Source organism: Otolemur garnettii, unplaced genomic scaffold, assembly GCF_000181295.1.
Source record: "Otolemur garnettii isolate 467f Iridium unplaced genomic scaffold, OtoGar3 scaffold00009, whole genome shotgun sequence".
In the NCBI taxonomy this organism is placed as follows: domain Eukaryota; kingdom Metazoa; phylum Chordata; class Mammalia; order Primates; family Galagidae; genus Otolemur; species Otolemur garnettii.
In genome coordinates this window covers 10,932,629-10,946,619 of record NW_003852404.1, presented here as the reverse complement: position 1 = coordinate 10,946,619, position 13,991 = coordinate 10,932,629, and the positions used below count along the sequence as shown (strand labels likewise).

Here is a 13,991-nt window from a genome sequence, read left to right as displayed (position 1 = left end):
GGGAAATCATATTTTATGTTTTAAACCAATGGAAATGTATAAATGTTTGGGGTTCTATTACTGATGAAGATAGCCATCTGGCTGTATCTGTCATAACCACAGGCACCTTTTTGGAAAACTAAGAACATAAAAGACACTAAGAAAGTAAGAAGTTTTCCCATTTCTTATGGTTTGCAAATATTGTCTGCTATAAAATGGAAAAGAGATAAAACACTATAATCTGAATTACATATATGAACTGAATTGAAATACAGCTTTCTAATATAAGAATAAGGATAATCAAGAAATAAGCATGTGAGATATGTTTTATAGATTTAAGAACATTTCAAGGGTTAAACCTTCCTTTTAGGTATATGGAAATAAATACACATATTGTATTACCAATTTAGTCCATTGAATCAAGAAATATTTCTATAATGGGCTCGGCGCCCATAGCATAGTGGTTACAGTGCCAGCCACATACACCAAAGTTGGCAGGTTCAAATCCGGCCTGGGCCAGCTAAACAATGACAACTATAACAAAAAATAGCTGAGCATTGTGGTGGGCGCCTGTAGTTCCTGCTACTTGGGAGGCTGAGGCAAGAGAATTGCTTAAGCTCAAGAGTTTGAAGTTGCTGTGAGCTGTGATGCTACAGCACTCTACCAAGTGTGACATAGCGAGATTCTGTCTCAAAAAATAAAAAAGAAAGAAAGAAAAGAAAAGAAAAAGAAATATTTCTGTGATGGTTAATTTTATGTGCCCACTTGACTGGGCTACAAGGTGCCCAGATTAAACATTATTTCTCTGTGTGGCTGTGAGGGTATTTCTGGATGGAATGAGCATTCAAAACAGTGGGCTCATTAAAGTGGGCTGCCCTCCCCAAGGTGAGTGGGCACCATCCAATCTGTTGGGGCCCTGAAAATAAAAGTGAGGAGAAAGAAGAAATTTGCCCTTTTGGTTTCCTGCTTGCCTGGTCATCTCCTGCACTTGAACTGGCATTCACACCATCAGCTCAGCTCTCTTGGTTCCCACACCTTTGGATTCAGACTGAATTACACCAATTTTGCCAGATGGAGACCCCCTTCTGGGTCTCTAGCTGGCAGAAGACAGACTGTAGGTGAGGAGGGACAGAGAAGGGGGCTTCAAGGGGGATGGAAAGAAAGCCTGGTCTGCTGAATAAGGAAGTCTAGAGGGCCCAAGATCCAACAGTTAGATTGCCACTCAACAACTGTAGCCAAAAAAAGGGAAAAGAATGTGGCTATGAGGTAACCCAGGTAATCAATGACCAATAGAAAGGAATAACAATGCCAGGAAGCACAGTCAGTCCAAGGCAAGAGTTATGAACAATTCAAACTGAGAGGAAGAGGGTAGTTACATCTCTACACCACCCTTGTGTGAGTCTCCTTGCTCTTCTCACTCCTGAGAGGCGCCTACTTTCAATTCTCTTTGGAAGTGCTCTATGCTTTCTCTTTGCTCTTAAATTTCTCCCTGCTATACTGAAGCTCGGGCAGGTTCCTTGTGCTTTGTATTCCTGCTGTCTATGTTGCTCCAGTTTTACTTTCATTTTCTACCCAATTTCACTTTTGCTGTGCCTCAGTTGAACTTCTACTTCTGGTTCTGCTGAGCGATAGCACCCAGCCAACTAGAATGGGACTTAGCAGCTTCCATAATGACCACGTGAGCCATCTCCTCATCATAAATATCCTCATTGCTTCTATTTCTCTGGAGAGCCCAGAATAATAAGTTTCTCTTCAAGTAAATCTTTGTCAGGAGTCCCAGTTACTTCCTGTAGTTGAGGAATTTAAGAGAAGGTGTCTTTATTTTAATCTTGGAAGTCAAACTTTTTAGCCATTCACACTAACCCTCCATCTCAATTAGTATAAGCAAGTGTAATTATCCTATATTCACACCAACTAGCAAACCAGAGCACTGCCTGGTGAAGGAGAGAAGAGTGACAACACACGTTGATATTTCAAAATGAGTTTAGCATTTCATTGTCACTGCCCTGAAGCTGGTGAGGAGGAAGGGGAGAGCATTTTTAAGGAGGAGAATGTCCAGAGAACTCAGCTTCTAGTTCTCTAATATCCCTGTATCCCACAGAGGTTGTGTTACCAGAACTGGCTACCTCTGTGTGACCGTCCACGGCTGGCCAGGGACATGACAGCACTGGTAGAGGGCAGCGGCGGGAAAACCTCTGCCCAGCCCTGCCCTTTGAAGAGACTTCCTTTCCAGAAGGGAGTAGGGCTCAAGGGATGTCAGGGCATGTCCTGGGGCATAGAGAACAGGAAGTTGTTTATTAGCAGGTCACTTAAAATACAGGTCCCTGTAAACCACTTCCCAAGGAGAAATGAACTGGCTTTTAGGAGGGTTTAATTTTTGTTTTGTTTTTTAAAGGACCACAAAGCAATTTATCCTGTTCAGAGACCTCTGAGGTCCCTTAGAAGCCGTGATAAGGAAGCAGATTTCTATGCTGGCCAAATCATAATGGTCTCTTTTCATTGTTATCTACTGTGCTAGACACAATTCTGTGGGTTCTCATTTAATATGTGGGGGGAAAAAACTACCCTATTTTACCACTTGGAGGGGAAACACTGTCATTTAACATCCTCCTTCGCATCCTGAAACACACTAATAAAGTCTGAATGTAGGACTAGGTAAGCCATAAAAAGGCTACAAAGTTAATTTTTAGAGCAGTTAAGGCCTACTCCATCCACATGTCCGGGAGCTGGCAGGGCTTTTGTTGTTTTATTTGGTTAATGAACAACATGACTTGGCAAAAAATATGGCTTGTTACAATATCCATTGGCCTATCTTCAATCAAACAGCTGTTCCTGCCCTGAACACTATCTGGTAAATGACCTCCAGCAGGAGGAGGGTTATAAAACAGAAGTCAAGTGAAAAATCCCACAGAGCTGGAAAATGGAGGACATTTCAGCCTTAGGCCCTCCTCAGATGCGCTCACTCCTGCCTTCAGCAAGCAAGCTGTCCCCCTTCCCCCAGAAAGCACGCAAACCTTATGTTAACCAGCCTCAGCTCTAGATTTCGACCTCTGGGTGCCTAATCATTAGCAACAACACCCACATCACACGAATGGGCTTTTAACTTCTTCAATACCCTTCATATTTCTTTTCTTGTGTTGGTCTGCTAGTAGCCTTGCAGCTCATGGGGGCTTAGCCCCCTTCCTTTATAATAGCACAAACGTGCTTTAAACACTTGTGACAAATGAAAAAATACGACAGAAAAGTGGTTCCAATTCACAGCACATTACTGCTTCAAGGAGAACATTCTGCCTCCAAACACACAGTGGCATTCTGGATGACTAACACCTTCTATATATGCCTTGTCCTTGTTCTCTGCAACCCTGGGAGGGCAGAGGTTCTGGGCAGCTCAGACAGCAGCTGTCATGCAGACAGACCCCGCCACCTTGAGGGCCCTGCTCACTCCTTCTCCCTCCAGCCCCCTATATTACAGCTCCCATTACATGTGGGGGACAAAGCTGACAGAGACCTGGTGGCATTATATTCTAGGGAAAGAAATGATCACCACGAATGTACAACTCAAAAAAAAAAAAAAAAAAGACAAACCAGAAATCCTGTTGTTAGCACGTGATTTCTGTTATGGGGGGAAAAGAGAAATAGGGCAGAATTAAGACAGAGCGGGGGTGGGGAGGGTAGAGGCTGAGCGCAGTGGCCAGGCAGGGTGGTAGCTGGGAGGGTGACATGCCCAGGCTTCCCACTTAGCGGCCCCAGAACAGCCAGTGGATGCAGAAACGAGCAGGAGGCCCTGGGGGAGAGGGCGCCTGGACAACTCCCTGACGAGCGGCCAGACCAAGGGCCACAGCAGAAACGGGAGAGAAAAAAGTGGGCGAGGCTGCAGGGATGCGGGCACAGATCACGGCTCCCCGAAAACCCAGTGAGGACTACGGGATGGGGCGGGTTGTGAAAGGATCACTGGGGCTGCTACTGGACAATAGCAGGTGAGAGGCATTTAAGAGCAGCAAAGATAAGGTGGCTTGAACTGGGGGCTCTCGGGGATGGTTCTCCCGCGGCCCGCCTCCAACATGAGAAAGATCAGATCACCTCTTCCCCTCACACCAAAATGCTGTTACTAGGAGAACCGAATACCACGGGAGAAGCGGCTTCCGCGGGTGTGAGGGCTCATTGCAGTTTTACTATGATACGCTGATGCTGGTCACGACACTTCCGCTGCACACTGCAGTCTCCTCTCAATACCTGCCACCCTTCTATTTTCTGACGGGGGAGGGTGGGAAAAAGCAGGTCTGCTTTCCACTTAGTAATGAACCCTGACTCTGTGCCCGAAGTTCTGGTAACAAAATCCACCTCCATCACCAAGGGCCAAAGTGAATGAAACATTTCCACACCTGTGCTTCCCCCTAGAAAACTATCATCTATGGGGAGGTTATTTCAAAACGAGGTGAAACCTGCTATAATCTTCAGGCTGCAGTAGAAAGCCCTCTCTTTGCCCATCTGGAGGACTCCATGTGAGATGGCCCATCAAACTGAACTGGGTATGTAACAATTTCCCTTATTTTAGTTCTGATTTTATTATAACTGCGTAGTACTATTTCATATTCATACCAAAGACAGCAAGAATGTGGTGTCCAAATTATAGACATTACAAAAAATTATCTCTTTCATTTTGATATGCATGTGTTTCCTTAATCTCTAGGGGGACACATAAATTTACAACGGGCTGAGAATGCAAAAAGGAGAAATGATTCCAGCTTCAAATGGTAATGACCATGACCACCCATGGCAGGCCCCAAGGCCAAGTATTTCCCTAAACAGAGACACATGAATGGCATTGAGTCAAAATACGAATGTCAGAGTATAACAAGAAAATTCAGTTCACCTCCTTTCGTCAGCTGAAAAGCAATTTATCTCTACAGCATTGACAAGAGGAGCACGGCTTTATTAAAAATGCTGTTTGATACAGAACTAGCAATGTTGTCACTTGAAATGGCTATAATTTATGAGGGATGGCAATGAGGATAATTTATATGTAAGTGAAATATAAACCTGTAAGAAAGATTTTATGTGAAGATTTAATCTTGAAACATGGCAGAGCTTTCTGCGTGCTACTCCAACTTAAAAAAAATTTTAAGTCTCTCCATTTCTCTAATTCTAAAACAGCTAAAACTCCTAACGCCTTCTAAATTCAAATATTTATCACCCTCCCCAAGTCCAAAATGGATAGAGGATAAAGTTTATGAGCCTTCAATATAATATTAAATTCTCTAAAAACAAAGAACAAAGGCACCTCCCCCCACGCCCTCCTATCGCATTTATTTTATAGTCAGTGCAATCGAGGTGGGCTGAGAACACCCCCCATGCATTGTGTGGACATAAGGTAATAAAAATGTAATCCATGCTGTGTTTACTCTACTTTCGTTAAACTACATTTCTTTTTTATGCCTATGGACACATACTGGTGTGGGAATGTTGTCAAACACGTGCAATGAATGTGAAGGAAGGAATGCTGGCATCGTTTTTATTAAAATCTATATTCTCTATTTAGCACAATGCACCAAAATTTAAAAGCAACCTCAAGTCTGAATCTAAGAGAGATGGATGCAGCCACTGCAATTGCCACCGGCAACTGGTGGCCTCTGGAATGTGCTAACTGCAAGTGACTGTGTTTGTCCATGTGTCAGAAGCTATTCTTGACTTAATGGAGACTCATAAAAGACATGACCCATCATAGCTGTTCAACACTCAATAGATAAAGTTCAAAAAGTCAAAATCTTCAATACTGTTTGCTTTCATCGAGGCAGTAAAAGCAGATGGAATTGTTAACCTCTGTGGCGGCCTTAAAGATAAAGCCAATTTCATTTTACTCTGGCCTCTTGCACCCATCTTTCCCTATGTTTGTGTGTTTTCCTTCGTATGGTTATTTAAGTCTAGGACACACTCGAGTTTCATTTCATCAATGAAATTATCAAGGTATTGAAAGCAGCGTATTCGTTATTACTTTGCTGATGTCCCTCAAAATAACACCTAGCCTAGCACATCCTGGACTCAAAGGTAATCACTGTATTAGACCAGGGGTTGGGCGGTTGGCTGCTTTTCAAAAATTAATGTTTGATTCAAACACAGCCAGGTCTATTTGTTTACTTTTCTATGGCTGGTTTCATGCTACAATTACAGCGCTGAATAGTTATGACTGTATGACCTAATAAAGGCCTAAGATATTTATGATCTGTCTTGAGTGGAAAATGTTTGCCAACTCTTTTTTTTTTTTTTTTTTTTACAAATTATCTACTTACTCTTCTTTGGCAAATAGCTAAGGACAGCACATACGGAAAGAGCTTTCTTTTACAACAGGTTAAATATCTTTAACATGAAAATCTGAAATGCTCTAAAATCCTAAACTTTTTTGAAGGTAATGTGACGTGTCCTGGTAGCTGCGATGGTGACACCTTGCTTTTTGATGACTCAGTGTACACAAACTTTGTTTTGCATCCACAATATTGAAAGTACCGTATAAAATTACTTCAGGCTTTTGTATAAGGTGTATGTGAAACATAAACGAATTTTAATTGCATGTTTAAACTTGAGTCCCAGCCCAAAGATATCTCACTGGGAATATGCAAATATTCTAAAATCTGAAAAAAACATTGAAATCTGAAACACTTCTGCTTCCAAACATTTCAATCTGCATTCAGAGTTAATGGCTCTTTAAAAAAAAAAAAGCTAGCTTGCTAAGTAATTCAATTCTTTTCAGTCTTAGAGTCTCTCACTCTTAAAGCTTTGAGAGAAAGCCATTTTTCTCTCTAAGATTTTCATGTCAATCTGATAGATTTTTACTGGCACTGATGTGACATGTAACTTAATTCACCATCACATCTTTTAATGCTTTTAATTGTTTCTCATGATGCTTGGCAGTTTTATAAAAATATCCCAGTTGCAATAGGATCACAGAATGTGCTAATGGGAACTAGTATTTGCTATTTAATAATTGGCAGAACAAGAATAGTATGCTTGAGAACAATAGTTCAAATTTAGCCAAAGACTAAATGGCCTGGGCATTAAGATTTCTGTCTCTTGTCCTTGTGACCACCCTGAAGGTAAGGTGGCATTTTCCATTCCAAGGCTACACGGTGGGCTTTCTACAGTTTGCACATCAGGAACTTCTGAGGCAACATAGCTAGAAACTGGGAATGGTGGTTTGGCCTGATTTGATAAGGGTCCATTTCTTTTTATATTCTCTAGATGTGTACTGGTCTATTCCACCATATCCGGGCCATTTTCATTCTTCAGTCCTGCCTGGGGCCAGACCTACACCACTACACAGACCTCAAAGTCATAAACACAATCCCAGGGTAAAAGTCAACCGTGCAGCCAGGCTACAGGGAGTCTCTACCTATCGTTCTCCAGCACAGGCTGGGATTTCAGGAAACTAACGTGAAACCGAGAGAGGAGGAAGGGGTGGTGCACGGGCCAACCACGTGCTTCCAATCCGGGAGTTTACTCTTTCATTCTCCGCTCCCACAGCAGCTTGCGTTAGAGTAGAGAAACTGAGACTGCTAACACTTTCACCTAACCTCACAAATGCGGAAAGCTGGGACAGTGGTCTAACAAACACGATTTCATAAACGTCTGTAGAGACTGGAGGCTGCTGACATTCTAACACTTCAACAGGCCTTCAAGTCAGAGGAAAGCAGACCTGTTTACACCAGTCCCGTTACATCTCTGAGCCAGTTGTGGGAAATCACTAGTTCAGGAGAATGCTTCTCCACTAGGGCTGACTCTGCTCCTGCAGGGCACAGTTAGCAAAGATTGGGGACATTTTTAGTTATCGCAGCTGGGGCTGTGCTAATGGTGTGTACTATGTGGGGGTGGGGGTGCTGCTAAATCTCCTGCACACACAGGACAGACTCCCACCAACAATTAATTATCCAGACTAAAATGTCAATAGCGTTTGAAGTAGAGAAACCTTGGTGTAGCTGTTCTTTGCACAGATTGTACCACATGTCACTGCAAGCGAAGGAGCCAGGGACGGTCACTCTTTGGCCAGATCCATGGTGCAATCTGCTAACTGAAAATTGCCATGATTCTCTTTGTGAGATGAAATGCCATTAGGACTCGGTCTGTTTGCCTTTTGACATGCAATCTGATGGGGACAACACTAGAAAAAAAGGATCATAGGCTCCTATTTGAATTATAAACTGATCACCAAATATTTATACAATAATTTTACTGTTTACAAATACCGCGTCGTGCTGACTGAATGCCAGACTTTTACACTGTCCTAAACTCAAATGTGCCAATGCAAACTGAACGTCAGAACCCACTCAGCTCGCACCAGATGCTGTATTCCAAATAGGCAAGGATGCTTTTTAGAGATTCAAACCCATAGGTCGTATGTAAAATGAAAGCTCTGAGCCTCATGTCTCCATCTCTTATATTGTGGTTTAGATTATTTACAATAACAACAAGAAGAAGAACAAGAAAGTCTGTGTGCCTAAAACTGAAGTGCTCAAAATTGATTTTTATGACAAAATTGAAACCTAGAAGTGTCTGATTGTAACAGGGAGTCTTGACAGGAAAATCATTGTACTTGTAATGAAGATCACCACCTATTTTCTCCGTAAATGTAATCCCGTATCAGTCCAACTGAAGAGCTTTCTCTATCTCATTTCACATTCATTATTTGACTAGAAGTGCCTCTGACTGAGCAACCTGTAAAAACAATCACCTGCCTGCAAAGAGATATTATCCAATTAGCTCTAGGTTGGTGAAGGAGAAAACTGTAAGCCCAAGGTGTCCAATCGAGCAGACTTGTTGGCCTCCTAGTTCAGCTTGCTATCTGCATTTGACCTCCAGATGACCATGACTTTTTCAATTCAAATGTGCAGCTTTGCTATAAATAAGATTGCATAGCTGCACAGGCTATAAATAACTAGAAATTATATGCTTTCTCTGTCTGTTTGTACTAGCACTGCAAAACCCTTCACTTGCTGTGATTGAATAGCCTCTGTAGGTAGAAGAGAAAATACAGCTGCCAAAATCACTTCATCCTCCTAGTGGAAAGGTGTCAGGATCCCAAACACACTGCACGTAGATGGGGAAAATTACTGAGAAAGAGAAAATCACAAAACGATTTTCATACCTGTTTGGAAGAGTGGATGATACAAAAGGGGTCTTGTGTACATCACGAAAATTATTTTATCGATAACGGTGTTTCTTTCCATCAATTAATACAAATGAAAAAATATAATTATTTTTTCGGCAAAAAATTCAATGTAAATAAATAACAATCATTATTTTATAAAAGCATGGGAAAGATATTTAATTTATTGATGTGAGCTATGTTCACAACATTTAGGGAAAAAATGTTAATATGCTCCATCCTCCTCCCATTATTTTCTGTATACTTAAAATGTGCTTCTGAACCTCAAATACAATTTTACTAACTAGAAAGCAATTCCAGAACCAAATGCTTAGCCATTTGGCGTGGAACATAGCCAAAATATCATTTGGGTTTCAAACCTGGTCCTGCCATGTTCCATGGCTTGGTACACGTCACTAAGCAATTGAAGCCTCATTTTCTCATAAGTACAAAAGAAATGAGGGGAACATCCGCAGAGTGTTCTAGAGAAAAATAAACAGTCAGTGAAATGCTTCGAACAAAGCAACACACCTCATTCATTCATGGTTTATTAACACTACAGCGCAATATCCTTCTATCCAGAGCTTTTCTCTAGTCCTCTATGTCCCCCACTTGCCATAGTTTCGAGGCTTTTAGAGAAAAATGCTTTTACATGATAGCAGAAACTGTGTTTATGGAGGCGGTCAAAACCACCTCCTTCAAAAATCACATGTAATTTGAATTAATCTGAACATTTACGAAGACTGTTAAAAACTGCAATGGTTTAGGATAAAATCTCTTATAAAGTACATAATCCCCTATCTCTAATTTTATCTTTTTTAAAAAAAGGTAACTGGTTTCATTAATTTCAAGACTAGGATTTCAGGATAATGTAAACAAGTGCTAATTTTAATTATAAAATATCTAGGCTACCACTAAAATTGTGTCCCTTCATCTAGCAGTCATAGGCATCAATAGTATTATATATCATCCCTAGCCTAAACCTGGATAAACCTGTTTGTGGATATAATCACAATTCAAATACGAGTATTGAAACCACATTTTTAAACTAAGTCTGTCTGATATAACAACTGAAAGAACATCACAAAACATAAGACGGGGTAAGACCGGCAGTAGTTGGCTTCTTCCTTTATAGAAAGCTTTTTCTCTCCTCTCTAAAAATCAGAAGCTGGGCCCCTCTGACCCACACTGTATATTCTGAGAGAAAAGGAAAAAGTCGTCCTAAAGTCTAAAAGTGATCTTTCTCTTAAAGTTGAAAAAGTTGTCTTACAACACACATGTTTGAAACCCATGCACATGAACTCATCTGTATTCTGTAGTGCCTGGACATTCAGTATTCTTCTAAGGAAATATGTTACTAATGTCCAAAGTCTCTTATTATGCCCTGGCATCCTGGCAGCTTTTAGAAAATAAAATAGTGATGCTCAGTGAAGGACAATAATGTGGTATGAACAAATGTTTAATAAAACCACGTCAAACAAAAAGGAAACTGATCGGAAACAGAAGATGCTCTGTCAATGGTCTTAGCCCGACATCTCAGGTTGTCTGGCAAAATTAGATGTGATTCCAAGCAAGGCAATGGGAAGAAACATTTTATTAAACACAAGTGTTGGAGAAACACAAAACCATGCAAAGAAGGTGATGACGCTGGAGTCAGACCCAGCCGTGCAGCGTCCTCCCTCCCCGCCTCCCTTCCCCCAGTGAATGACAACATACGTTTAACAGGATCTTGGGGAAGAGGTTCCTGGGTGGTCTTGAGTAAACTTTGGGACACTATGGAGAAAATAAGAGAACGTAACTAAAAACAAAAACAGAAACGTGGGAAGGATGGCGGAAACTCACACGATTTCACTAACCAAAACAAAGCATTGAAGTAAAAACAAAAAACTAAAATATCCTGAGCTTTGGTCCCTCCATAAAACCAAAGTAAATATTTAAACGTGACATCTATTTTCACAAGAGGTTAACATCTTAGAACGCTGGGTATTTTGTCAAGCCTCCCACATCCCAGTAAGATGGTTTCTTGCTCCTGTTCCCTCTCTGTCTTGTCAAATACCACCAGTTCTCTCTCGTTACCTCCCAGTTCACCCAATCGAATCATGGCTTCCAGATCTAGGCTCTGGCTATTTGTAGAGTAGTCCAAACTCCCTACTGATGAACAAAAGTAAAGAAAGAAAACTGAGGATTTAACTTGGAAGGCTGCTAACAACAGCAGAAGTCTCCTACAACTGGTATATTACCTCCTGAGAATTACCTGTTGAGGGGAAAGTTCCATCTTGCATTTGAATCACTTACACTTGTTCACCTACCTGACTTCAGCCTCTTGTCTTTACTTTCTTGGTAGAATATTCTGTAACCCACCCCCTCTAACGCTAGATAGCCTTCTCCAACACATCCCTGTTGTGGGACCTTTTGCAAAATCTCTCAGCAGGGTACGTTCACCAGACCTGAGCTGCTCACTGCTTCCTCCCACTCCAGAGGGGAGGGGAAGAATAGCAGTGGCCAGGTGAGGGGAGGGGACAGCTTCTACCTGTTGAGGCATATTCACCACTGCTCATAAGTAAAAACAAACCTCTTATTACCAAAATGTGTGATAGTCTAGAAAATAAATCCGATCCACCTCCAGGAAAAAGAGAAAAACATTGGAAATCTACCAGGAAATTACCCCTAGTCTCTAAACTAGTTAGAAATTACCGTAATAAGAGCCTTTTGTTCTCAGGGCAGAGCCACAGAATCCCCTCATTGTGTTCACGTTACCTGACCTAATTGACTTCTTTGTTTGAAACTGAAGAAGGCAGTCATTTGAGCTGGAAGCTGCAATCATCCAGTCACAGCCAGAAAAAAAAAGTACCCTTGGGGTTACCACTTCCTACACCTGTTCACACAGGGACTGAAGTAGACTCATCTCATTCACAGGTGAAGGCGGAGACCAACAGGAACTTTTCCATTAGTTCCACTTAGATCCTGGGCTCCTTCACAGTGGAGGGTCTTACTGGCACAGGCCCTCCCACTGTTTTGCTTAATCCCATGATCCAGCTGGAAAACAATTTATAGAATCCCCAGAATGCCAGGCAGGAAACAGTAGCTGCTACCCTTGCAACAGCAGAGAGGAAAGGCAGGAATCTCTCAAAGAAAAAACTGCAGAACTACCGGGTTTCATCTTGATCTAATCACATTGAGCTGCTACTTCATGAGTAGTCCAAACTTCCTACTTGTGAACAGAAATAGAGAAGAAAGAATATTGGGGCTTTAACCTGGAGGGCTGCTAACAGCAACAGAAGTCTCCTATATCTGGTATGTTACCTCCTGAGAATTACTGGTTCAGGGCAAAATTCTATCTTGTATGAAGGTCAACACGACATCATATATTTATCCCCCCGAATTATGAAATTTTAATATTCAAGAAACAAGACTGAAAATTGTATTTCCTCAGCCTATGTCACCTCAATTTTCTAATGTTAAAAGATGTCTTCTATTTTCGAGAGAGGACACAGAAACTAGACATTGCAAATGTCTGTGTGCTGAGCTCAGGGCTAACGGGAGCATTTCTGCCCTCTGGCAAGTGAAGCGCCTGAGCTCAGTTCAATCACATTCCCTCATCATCACCTGAAAAGACACACGTTATGAAAAAACGGAAAGGAATTCATCACAGCCATTCACCTTTGTCAAGGCAACGGAAGCGTGTCAGCCAGGCTTCCAGTGTAGACCGTATTTGCACAAATAGTGCACATGCATCAACACGAACACACACGGACACGAACACGGACACACACAGGTATGCATTTGCAGACACAGCTGCAGAAGACAGAACAGCCGCTCCAGCTTTGTTTTAGAGAGAAGCACTCCAAGGTCCCTACAGATTGCAAGACGTATCCACCACAGCTAGGAGGGGAACACATCCACGGCCATGCTTTATTAGAGAAAGACAGAGAGGTGTGCTCAGGATCGAACATACTGCGGGGACTCTGGGCAATTAGAGAAGTGGACAGAAATGTGGTTAGTGGTAGCAACAGGCTCATTCCCAAGAACCAGGAAAATCAATCTGTTACAAAGAGCGGGGTCAGTGGCGAGAAAGACGAAAGGTGGCCAGGCTTGAAGAAGGGTCCACTTACTGACGCTGCCACACACGGCCATGCAGTATTCTTCCGTGTCAAAGTTGTTCCGGTTGCCGCCACATCCGCCGTAAAAGAACGGGGCACACTTCCCTTCAGTCACATCAAAGTACCAGCGGGAGAACATTGCTCGGCATGGCCCCGTCTCGGCTTGTTCAGAGCACACCTCTAATCAGAGGAGATGTGGGGAACCACATTTAGCATGAGAAGGCACTGTTTGGCTGTTCACGTACACATGTTATTTGTCTTAGGTACTAATCCTCCCCGTGGTAACTCGGATAGGGCTTCCTAGGCAGCATCTAGCCAACATTTCCTAAGGAATTTAATTACCTACCAGGACTTGAGAGGTACGTCTGAAACAAAGCAGTGTGTTCTCACCTGGTTTTATGAGTGCAGTGCTCAGTGGTAATAAAAAAATTCCAGCCAGAGGTGAAAAGACCATTTGGCTGCTTTTACATGAATGAATATCAAATGATGGAATCTATCTGCACATCAAAACAATTCTTGATTATAAAAAATAAACTTCTCTTTTAAAAAGTCAACTCTGGGCTCGGCACCTGTGGCTCAAGTGGCTAAGGCACCAGCCACATACCCACCTAAGGTGGTGGTTTCGAATCCAGCCCGGGCCACCAAACAACAATGATGGCTGCAACCAAAAAATAAGTCAGGTGTTGTGGCGGGCGCCGGTGGTCCCAGCTACTTGGGAGGCTGAGGCAGGAGACTCGCTTGAGCCCAGGAGTTGGAGGTTGCTGTGAGCTGTGATGCCA

General features: G+C 42.3%; 1 protein-coding gene across 4 annotated transcripts in view; it reads right to left on the bottom strand.

The window, feature by feature from the left end:
• The window catches only part of APP (amyloid beta precursor protein), a 272,685-nt gene that overhangs the window by 89,584 nt on the left and 169,110 nt on the right, over positions 1-13,991 (bottom strand). For 2 of the 4 annotated variants that reach the window (XM_023509699.1, XM_023509700.1), the window contains exons 7-8: positions 13,225-13,392; positions 10,829-10,885 (exon numbers count right to left, since the gene is read on the bottom strand). In XM_023509699.1, the coding sequence (XP_023365467.1) occupies positions 10,829-10,885; positions 13,225-13,392 (225 nt within the window). The remainder of the gene's footprint in view (positions 1-10,828; positions 10,886-13,224; positions 13,393-13,991) is intronic. The other 2 variants (XM_023509703.1, XM_023509702.1) reach the window with 1 other exon arrangement.